The sequence below is a fragment of the Dendronephthya gigantea genome, unplaced genomic scaffold (genome assembly GCF_004324835.1).
Source record: "Dendronephthya gigantea isolate DGI-Jeju-01 unplaced genomic scaffold, DenGig_1.0 000011F, whole genome shotgun sequence".
In the NCBI taxonomy this organism is placed as follows: Eukaryota; Metazoa; Cnidaria; class Anthozoa; order Malacalcyonacea; family Nephtheidae; genus Dendronephthya; species Dendronephthya gigantea.
In genome coordinates this window covers 1,799,102-1,810,745 of record NW_021163021.1, presented here as the reverse complement: position 1 = coordinate 1,810,745, position 11,644 = coordinate 1,799,102, and the positions used below count along the sequence as shown (strand labels likewise).

The window sequence follows — 11,644 nt, the reverse complement described above, 5'->3', positions numbered from 1 at the left end:
TTATTTAGGCAGTTGTTATACCATATTTGGTGCGAAGTTATTCTTAAATAACTACAATAGAATTCAGGCCCTAATCCCCGAGCTGGTGCGAAGCACCGGGCGAGGGTACTAATTCCGCCCGGAGATTAGGAATTACGCCCGGGAATGCAAATGCGAAATGAAAGTTGTCCGCTATTATGTCATGGACGTTGGGCGTTTTTAGTGCAAAGTTTCTGTGAAACTTTGCAGTATTGTGGTGAGTGGCGAAAATTCACATCAGACAGTCAGACAGTCAATCAGTCATAGTGTAAACTCCGGGGGGCGGAGTGTTTTTATGCGTATAGTAGCTTTTTGTATATAATCAGTAATTTAAAGTTTTTAAATCAGTTTAACTTGCTTTATTTATTAATTCTCTACATTTCTTTTGCTAAGTTCACCAAAATATTGAGGAATTTTGACGGTTACTGTAAATTTTAAAGCATTGCTTTTCCGCGGTTTGGGTTTTGTTTCAAAGGGATTTGCGCAGATTTACCCCCGGAACACCCGATTTTTTCCTATACGTCGCAACTGCGCATGTGCCGTCGAGCCTTCAACATTATTCACGATGTAAAGAAATGAGGAGCGACGAGCATTGCTTCAAAACATTCCAAGCGTAAAAATCGTGCTATTCTTTGAGAATCTACGCAATTTATCAACTTATGTTATGAATTACAAGCATTCAATTCGACACAAATATAATTTGGAAGGTTTATTCCATAAATAGAGCTTCATAAGAGGTTAGGAAGAAACGACGCTGTGTTGTTTATGTATTGATAGATCTCTTACACGAATGACGAATATATATTATGTCGATATATAGCAAGTCGATACCTGGTATTCTGCATACAGTACATAAATGATACTATACAAAACGGACATTTTGTGCAGTAATCAAATCATTTTGGCGGTATACAGTATTGATTATATGTATATTGTTTTGTATCGATTTAGCTACGCGTCGAAGTATCCACATCATAGACATAATATGCACCGCGGTTTATTTACATTATTTACAACGCAACTATTTTGGCTATTCTTATGAAATGACGATAAATTGTTGCCATCATATAAATGTAGTGAATGTAGTCACAGTTGTTTGACGAAGAAAAGAGACTAAACTGAGAAAATCGCGTCCGGTTTACATGGGCAACTAAAATTATAATTTAATAGTGACAGTATCCGCGGCTAACGTAACTTGAGTACTTTGAATAATTTCCTTTTGATTAATGTTTAACCTAGTTCATTATATTTTTACTGGCAAAAGTCAAAATGTTTATGTTGGGAAAACGTGTTGCTTAGGTATTACAGGGCATGAAAACTTTGCACTATCCTTGGATCCCTAGTTGTAAGTTATGCGCATGCGTGAGTTTAAGACGAGTTTGAGCTGGTAACTAACTAGCTTATGATTGGCTAAGGCCTAAATTTTTTTAAACAAAATTACGTGAGTAAATTAACTGTCATTATAATTTGAATTTAATTTCTTTCACAAAAGCAAATTACAAAAACCTTTACAGTATTGTGAACAATTGCTTTATATTTGAAAAACAACACTGAAAGACAATTTCCACGGAAATGTCGGACAATAACCGCATTAGAAAGCAGGAGACGAAAAAGAAGGGAGAAACATATGAGGATAGCCGTGCAAGACAGAGGGAAAAAAGACGAGCTGTGTTAGTTGGTGAAACACCGGAGGAAAGACAGTATCGGCTGGCAAAGAAGAGGGATGCCTATAAAAGAAGAGCTGAAACAAGTACAGGAAAAAAAGGTCATGAGCTAAGAGCTGAAAGGCGACAAAAGATGCTGCAAGAAACGCCAACACAAAAAGAACGTCGTCTTAGGATGCGAAGAGCTGCTTACAGACGAAGAACTGACGAAAGTACTGAGGAGAAACGGGAGATGCAAAGAGAACATAATAGAGCTAATGCCAGAGAAAGAAGGCAACATGAAAGTAAGGGAAAAAGACAAAAAAGACTTGAAAAAATGAGACAACGAGCGGTAAGTCTTTTGGAGACAGGTAATAGTAATGAAATGCAACAGGTACCGCCACAAAATTCTGAGGTAAGGCATGAAAATGCAATAACAGTAGCTAGAGATGAGGTCCTCACCAGTAGTTCAGACCAATATTTACATGAAGGTGGCTGGCAAAATGTTGACAACCCATTGCATGAGCAGGTATTTGTTCAGAATGAGATGCACAGTTTTCATTTAGATCAAGAGCATTTAGAGCATCGCCAGTGTACAATTTGTAAAGAGGCTTGGCCAACAAGGCAAAACTTGGCAGCAGATCCCTTTGTTTGTTACCGCTGTCAAAGAGACAAGAAGTCCCCGAAAAATTTCAGTGCTGGCAATGACATGGACCCAGGTATTGTTCCTGAGCAGTTGAGAGGTTTGACACAAGTAGAGGAAATGCTGATTTCAAGGGAAATGCTGATTTCAAGGGTGTGCGGAGACGTGGTGCTGATCAGACACATAAAGATTTCACAGTTCGTCGACACAAGGTGTTTGAAGCTATATTGTGGTTGAAAACAAACAATCCATTTTTCAAAGACATTGAAATTGACAGGGATGTTATCCAAAGTCTACCAGAGAATGGTATCCCTGAGGAGCTAAGGTATGTTATTGATGACCAGGAACTTTTAGTTCATGCAGAAAATGAGGGGCCCCCACAAGAACCTGAAATGAGTGCAACAGTTGAAGAATTAGTTTTAGGAAATGGCAGTACATCATTTATTCCTATGCGTCAAAGACAAAGAAAGGATGGTGCAGCTATCCATGATGCAGTGAATGAGGTTGACCCTTTGGACTGGCCATCTACAGAAGGTAATGCTGTTAATGAATTTAAAACAGATGGTTTGGCAAGCATGGCATTTCCAACACTATTTCCCCATGGGAGAGGTGACCCGACAAACAGAGTCAGGCAGCATGAGGTAAGTTTGGCAGAGGCATTCAAACACCTGATGAAGTTTGCAGAGAGGCTGCCAAATGGTAAGTTTGAATGGAGGTTTGCCTCACATCCCCGGTTCCCATACTGGGCTTGAATATGAAGCAGAGGCATCAGCTGTTGTCACAAGCTAACATTTACTTGCGGCAACATCCAGCGGATGCAAACATGACTATGGAGGAGCTGAAAACAATGGTAAACTCTATGGGTGCAAATCAAATGGTAAATCGTTTGCAACGTTATGTTTCAAAAATTCAAGGAACAAATCAGTATTGGTATCAGAGACTGCAAGAACTCTTGGCCCTGATTGAACAAAAAGGTTGCCCTACCTTTTTCTTTACCTTTAGTGCAGCTGACAGCCATTGGCCAGACTTGCAAAGACTGTTGCAAAGTAATGAGGGTGCATCAAGAACAGAGAGAGCACAAGCAGTGATAGACAATCCGCACCTGACAGATTGGTTCTTCATGCAAAGGCTACAGGAGTTTATCAAACATTGGCTTCAAGGTGTCTTGGATGCTGAATGGTTTTGGTATAGGTTTGAATATCAGGCCAGAGGAAGTATACATGCTCATGGATGTGCTAAATTAAAGAATGATCCAGATATTCGGTTATTACGTAAACGTGCATGTAAAGCAGTGCTTGAGAAAGAGAAAGAAAATGAAATGTCCCCTGATGATTTTGAATTCTCTTGCCAGGATATTGTCAGAGAGGGTCAAGATGCGGAGAGAAAGCTAATTAGGTAAGTTTAAATCATCAAGTATTAATGGTATGTTTAAATTACACTCACCATGCATATAGATTGCAAAGATTGTGTCCAATGTGTGCTGTGGAACATTTATAAGACTTTTTCCAGACTTTTAGCCCACTGTATACAGTTAGCATCAGTGGTTAGCATACTATACAAATGCTGCAATGTTGCAAATGTCTAAAAATACAACTTCCACATACATTCACAAAACAAAACAAAATTCCGTATATTTTCTTCAGGAATTGGTAATTCCTATTGTTAAGGAATTGGGAGTGTAAACAGCAAATATGAAAAAATATACAAATTAGGTATTAACCAATTTGTTACTTTTTATCCCTTTTAAAGTTATGTTGACTGGCTTGTGACCACAGTTAATGATGATCTGCCTGATGAGAACTGGACAGTACCAGATCCACACCCTTCTGCGGTGAAAGCCACATCAGTTGATAATCATGATGTTGATTATCACAGGTTAGTAAATTCAGTAGAGAGGCACACCAGATGCAGTCCAGCGTATTGCCTGAAAAAGAAGAGGGTTGACCTGCCTGCAGAGTGCAGATTTGGGTTCCCAAAACCATTACAAGAGGAAACTGCGCTGATTTATGAGGTACGAGGTAAGAAAAATAAATCTGTACACTCAGAGTTGCAAACCAAGAGAAATGATGAGAGGCTGAATTCACACAACAGGGTCATGCTTGAGAATTGGCGGGCCAATGTGGATTTACAGGTAATTGTGGATGAAAAGGCATGTGCAAGATATATGGCCAAGTATGCAGCAAAAGGGGAACCACGATCAAAATCTGCTTCTGACATACTGAAGTTGTCTGTATCTTCATTACAGAATGATGACCAAGTGTCTTCTGCAATCAAGAAAGCAATGATCAAGTTGCTGGTGATCGAGACATGGCTGCTCAGGAGACTGCCCATATGTTACTCAGTTTGCCTTTGGTAGGCTGTACGTATAGTTTTGTTACTGTTTCTTTAGAAAACATAGAAAGTGATCCTTGATGCAGAAAATCCACAGAGGAAGTACTTCAGAATTCTGTTCTTCAAGATTATGGAGAGCGGACAAAAGTGGAGAGTAGGTATAGGGGGTTATCTCAGTTGAATTTGATGCAGTATGCATCTCAGTTCACAAGAGTCAGAGGTGAGTTGACAAAACGAGTGAATCCTTATATTGTCAGGACATTTCCAAAGGTTACAGCCAATCCTGGCAGCCCTACCTTTGGAAAATACTGCAAGTATCAACTCATTAAGTTTAAACCATGGGAAGATAAGTCATCAAATGCATGGGACAATATGGAGGAAACTGATGATATGTTTATTAACACATATGCTTCATTTCTTCAGACAGATTTTGCTAGAGACAATGTATTTGGGTATTCTATTGAAACAGAGATGGTCCATGCTGCACAGACAGATGAAACATATGGAACTGATGAAAGTAGTGATGAAAGCGATGACGAACAGGATCAACCTAATGAGGAAGAGCAAATTGAGGATTGGATGTTGTTATGTAGACTCAACCAACATTATGAGGATGCAGGAATCAAATGGCAAATAACGAGGCAGTGGATTGGTTCGAAGCAGCAAGAGGTGTGCCTGGGGATTTGTTGAGAGAATCTGCTGGTGGATTTCTAAACAGAGAAGGATGCAGAGGAGCAAGGTATGCAGTATCAAACAGGTGACCAACAAGTGGTGGTTGACCCAGGGACCTTGAATGACAAACAGGACTGGCATTTGACATTATCACTGCATCCATGGCTAATGATGAATGTGAACCACTACATATGATTGTAAGTGGTACTGCTGGCACAGGTAAGACATATTTAATTAGTGCCCTAAAGCAAGTATTGCAAGACCAATGTATTGTCACAGCAACCACTGGAATTGCTGCATTCAGTATTGGTGGTCAAACTTTGCATTCCGCAGCTCAACTTCCGATTCGGGAATACAGAGAATTACAGGGCGATTCCTTACAGAGATTGCAGCTCAGATTGGAAGGTAAGAGGTTTCTCATTATTGATGAAATGTCAATGATTGGACATAAGATGCTTTCATGGCTTGACAACAGACTACGTGCAGGTACAGGAAAAGAGGATATCCCATTTGGTGGATGTCGATTATCCTAATGGGGGATTTGGCCATTACCTCCTGTAGGCGATAAACCAATGTACATTGCAGGTAATGGATCTGTAATCAGTGACCATGGTCACAGTATGTATTTAACATTTGATTATGTAGTCATTTTAGAGCAGGTCATGCGACAGATTGGTGAAGACCCAGAAGTAGTTGCATTCAGGGCGCTATTGATGAGAATGAGAGATGGACAAGTTACCGAGATGGACTGGGACTATTAATACAGCACTCCAGACCTAACGTTTCAATGGATCGATTTAGTGATGCTATCCGGCTGTACTTTGATAAAAAAAGTGTCGCTGAATATAATTATGAAAGTTGCTAGAGATTGGACAACCTTGGTCAAAATTCAAGCAAGGCATTCTGGTCGGGTGCAAGTGCGGCAACCTCTGATGAAGCAGGTGGTTTGGAAGCTGTCCTCTTTTTGTCAACCAAAGCAGAAGTGATGCTGACATGTAACCTTTGGGCAGAAGTGGTCTTTGCAATGGCTCTTTTGGAACTATTGAGCAATTTTGGTTTGCAGAGAATATGGGTCCACCAAATCTACCGATTGCAGTACTGGTTCATTTTCCGGCATATTCTGGCCCTGCATTTCTACAAGAATGTTCAAAGTGTATACCTGTGCCTCCAAGACTGTTTGAGTGGATGGCGGATGGAAAGTATTTGTCAAGACAACAATTGCCCTTGCGGCTGAGGTATGCAATGACGATACACAAGTCCCAAGGACAGACACTAACCAAGGCTGTTGTTGATTTAGGTAAAGGGGAGAGAGTTGCTGGCTGCACATTTGTGGCACATCAGGGTAAGATCAATTCATGATATTGTGTTTGAACCTATGACATTTGATCGTCTGAAAGTCATTGGTAGGAATAAAAATTTGAAGAAGCGACAAGAAGCAGAACGACGACTTCGTGTGCTTGCAGAAAAGACTGAGCAGAGGCATAAGCATTGAATATATGCATATAAGGATATGGATTGTATTGTAAGTTGTTATATCCTTTTGTTTAATGATACTGGGCACCAATGTGCTTTCGAGGAAATCATAGTCGCCTGCTACTAGACACAATTTTAGAAGTGAAGTTTGTATGTCTTATTACAACTTTGCCTCTATAATTTTGTTTTTGAGGATGGCAATGTACTGTACATGTGTCATATTGCCTGTTACTATACATAATATCAGGTATTATGCTTTTGAGGGTGGCTGTTGACATGTACACTATATCAATCAGGTAAGTTACCTATTTACAATAACAATCAATGAAATGAAAACCACAATACCATCGCGCGGGGATATTTCGCGATTTGCCTGGTAACAATAATAAAGTACACGCAAAATTCACGTATAACATAAATTTCAAAAAGAGCGCGAAAATATCCTGCCGATATCCTGCTGTTTTTGGACTGCGGTAAGTCTTTTTCAAAATAAAAAACTTTATAAAATATTAAACATTTCAAAGTTCGCTCGAATAAATTATCATATACTACTCCACAGTCGACAATTTGATTTACCAATTTATGCACAGATATTTTAGGGAGAAACTTCTGTATCCTTTTTATTGCATTTTAAAATTGGCATGTTTTTCCAACGCCGACGCGTATTGTCTTTTGTGTTTAACTTTTCTCAATAAACTAATGAAACTATTGTATTTTTTATATATTTTACAGCTACAAAAGTCATAAATATTATTTTAAAAATGTAAGTTTGCTATTTTAATACATTTCTTTTCTCAAAAATAACATTTCAGTAGCTATATTGAAGGAATTTTAAGCTTGCCTCGAGTATACAATGTATTTTAACCGTATAGTTCTTTTGAAATAGTATTAAAATATGTTTACTCAATATATTTTTATGTTGATGGCATATAAGATCATCTACAAGGAGAGAAAAAAGTAAGATTCAACCTCTTTTCTACCAGTTTACAAACCACTTTTCTCATGGTTGTAGTGTAATGGTAAAAGTTTTTACTGTTACTGATTTTTCTATGTATTTTAGTGGAAAATGAAGAAGAAGTACTTGGTATGTTTACAGATAGGCACTTGGCCATATATAAGTATACATAATTTGTGGTAACCTTTTCTTTTCGCACATGACAAACATGCCATATATATGAAAGATAGATTCATTCTCAAAGACATAAATCAATTTAGTGTGGCCTTTATAATACTCTGGCCATATTTATACACATACTGTAGTATAAATTTAGCAAAGTACTAAATATTGATTAAAGATTTTGCCTCTTGCATTTTAGAAATTGAAGTTGATGCAGAGGGTGATGAAGGTAAATAAAAAATATTCAAAGTATTAATCTAATTCATTTGTCGCACTGTTTTCATTTTTTCTCACAACAATGAAGTGTATAATACATTTTATATACAAATTTCCCTTCACCATAGATCTAAGAGAAGCAGAGCAACCTGCCGTGGCAGTGGATGGGCCAGGTGAGCAATCCTGTAGCTCCCCCTGCACAACTAAAATACTCTCATTTTATCACAGTAAATCCTGTGCCACCACAATTGTATCAACAATGTATGCACAAGTTTACATTATTATTGACTTAGCCATATATAAAGAATATATATATATATATATATATTATATATATATATATATATTATAATATATATATATGTATAATTTGTGGTATATAACCTCACATTTTTGTTATCCGGTACAGATTTTCCAATGAGCTAAAAGACCACAACCCAGCTCAACTTAATTGCTTCCTTCTTTAATTTCACGTACAACCCCCCCCCCCCATTTTGTAAAAATGTTGTCCTTGTGGTGGATGCATGAAAATCACATCTATGTATTTTGTTCATTATTGAAAATCACATCTATGTATTTGTGTATTATCACGCCGGGCTGGAACACCTGAAAATTCGGCCACTTAATTTTTAATATTATTAATTCGAGATAAACAACTGGGATAAACTTGTTCGCCCGCGTGTTTCTACCTAGAAATCAATATGGCGTCGCTTATTGTTGACTTGCATAAACTGACAAATGATTACATAAAACAAGCAAAAAACAGAGATGTAGCCGGTAAAATATGCTCTGAAGTCCTCGTTCGATCTAAAGAAGTAGTAAAGAAATACTTGTGGGAAGGAGAGGACGCTTGCATGTTTTATGTTGCTCCCTTGTACCCAATTATATCGAGAGAATTACTGCGATGGAATATTATTGTCAAGAGAAGAATGAAGGCTATAACATCATTAGCTCGTCCTTGGAAAGTATGCTTTTCCCGAAACATGGCTAAGGAGGTTTTTGATTTGCTAAAACTGACAATTTTGAAGGGAAATTTTGGTACCCTGGCAAGGAGCACACGGTGTGTCGACAGTGTCGAGGTTTCTCTTGCTCATGCTTGGATATTGCGTATCGTCAACAAAAACAATTCTGTTGTACAGGAAGAGGATCTTTTCTTTAAACGTTTGAAGGACGGTTCCTTTTGCAAAGCAATTATTTTACCAACGAAACCACTGCTCCTGACATACTCAAATCCCAAGAACAAATCAAGGTTATCATGTCCTATGGATTTTGGAATGCCTCTGGTATCCCTCAACATTTTGTAACATACTATGTGAATCTATCTGTCTTGTTTTCTATATAAGTCTTTGCCTGAGCTTTCGAGGAACTAAACATTTGGTTGTGTGATGCTCGGAACCAACTTTGTGAACAGTTCGTAAGGTGTGCAGCAGTTATTTGTGATCCTATGTGGACCCAATCTTAACATGATTACCCGGTTATACGCATGGTTAAGTGGGATGTTTAAATGAAAATAGTGCATTAGATACTTTTTTGTTCATTTGTTGACAGCACAGCATTTTAAACAAATAACATAGTGTAATATATAGTTGCATTGGAATATGATTTGATTTTTTGATTATAATAAAGACTTGAACTAAAAGTAGGGTGGGTTAAATTGCAATGTGCCCCAGTGCACTCTCTTATTAAAACAGTCATATATAACTCCCCCCTGCCAAATGCCCTTGCTAAACCACTTCTTGCTAGGTTATTTCATAAAAATTCTTCTGAACACATAAAATTTAATGAAAATATCGCGAAATAGATATTTACAATAGCATGACAACACATGGCAAAAATGCCACAACTGTATGGTATTATTATACCAGTATTAACTCAAGATTAGTCCTAACAACTTAGCGTATGCGCAAGTATTTTTTCTATGTTTAAACATGCATACTAATAACAAAATATGGGTGTCAACATGTAAAGCCAACTTTACGCTGTACTTGTAATCAGTGTATTTTCTAAAGCTCCAGATATAGCACTCCTAGTAATTGCTTTATGCAAGGGCGAACAAATACAACACTCTCTAACTTGTTGTTCCAAAGGAAAACCACAGTAGCAGAAGGTATCTAAGGCTATTTCTTTAGGTATGTAACAATGCTCATACTTTGTATAGGTAGTATAAGTGGGATCTTGCTTGCGGATCCAAACATTGGCAATGAAATCACGCCGCAAAACCATGGCCCACCGGGTAGTTTTTGTCGAGTGTTTAGCAAATTGGGAGAGACGAACATGCTTTGCCTCCCTTCCCTGCATGCTATTTATGCCTAAACCCATTGCATATCTCTGATACAGAATTTCTAAATGTGTTGGTATGGCATACCCTATTGTCTATACTGTTGGTGTAACTGACCTTAACATAAGTGCATATATATTAAAGAAACATTGACATGCCTGTTTACATTTTTCAATTTCGTCTTCCTTAATGAGAACACGTGAATAGTAGGCAGTAGCATCTCGAAGCTGTATGCAACAGTAATTCAAGGCTGAAATTTTCTGTTTCACCTCGGGGGGTCATCTTTATCACTAAGGCAATGCATATAAATGCAAATTTTTGGCAAAATTGTTTTGTTTCTTTTCCAGTGAACCGATAACTGAAAGACTTCTTTCGACCTTCCTTAAACCAGTGCCTTAGCTTTTTAACTAGCCTGGTGACATGTAAGGTGTCTTTCAGTATTGTTAAAAAAACAATAAACTTGCATTCACTAGGTAAACTATCAAGTTCTGTGACACTAGGGGGGATCTTTGACTTAGCTATAACAATTTCCAACATTATATTATGTAAGTTACCCCAACCATTGTTACTGTTGTGGAGTGGCTCTGCAAATCCATTATCAATAAGGTTGCCTAAGATGGGTTTATGCTCTTGTCTAGAATTATGCTCTTTAATGAAATTCAAAAGCTTATTTCGTTTGTTTGCATCAGACAGCTTACTTTGATTTAAGCTCTCCCTTTTATTGGCAACAAGTTCAGCAGATTTAATGCGCTCATTGTAATCCCATGGGTGCCATGTGCAAGCAGAATCTTTGCCTAAAGACCCATTTGTAGTAGCTTTGTTACTTTCGTTTACATTCCCAAACGGAGAAATAGTACGCAGCATTATTAAGTTCCCCTGACATAATGGAAAGCCATTTCATGTCACTGGGGATTAGTTCTATGGAAAATCTTACTAAGTAACCAGCAACAGTGTAAGATTGCTTTTCTATATCTGAAATTTCACTCACTAACTTTTTAGCATACCTTTGCATACCAATGTGGCCTTCAGAACAGTTTGCCCCACATATGATAAAATTTTCATTTTCACTTTGAATGTGTTTTGCTGCGTTAATGAAAGAGACAAGCCATGCTGTAGCCTCTTCCTCCTTGCTGAAAGGAGCCCATCAGCCCCTAATGCAATCCTAAAGTGATATATTGGGAGACTTCCAAAATGCCTAAGGAATGAGTCAGGCCCTAATGCTTGATCAATTAAGATATACAACTCTGCTAATA

The 11,644-nt window shown here is 37.9% G+C and overlaps 1 protein-coding gene across 1 annotated transcript; it reads left to right on the top strand.

Moving 5' to 3' along the window:
- Window positions 1-3,080: 3,080 nt before the first annotated feature.
- LOC114518663 lies at window positions 3,081-4,660 on the top strand. The gene is made up of 2 exons (XM_028538668.1): window positions 3,081-3,699; window positions 4,054-4,660. Exons 1-2 carry the CDS (start codon window positions 3,128-3,130, stop codon window positions 4,658-4,660), a joined length of 1,179 nt encoding a protein of 392 aa, XP_028394469.1. The 5' UTR covers window positions 3,081-3,127.
- Window positions 4,661-11,644: the final 6,984 nt, after the last annotated feature.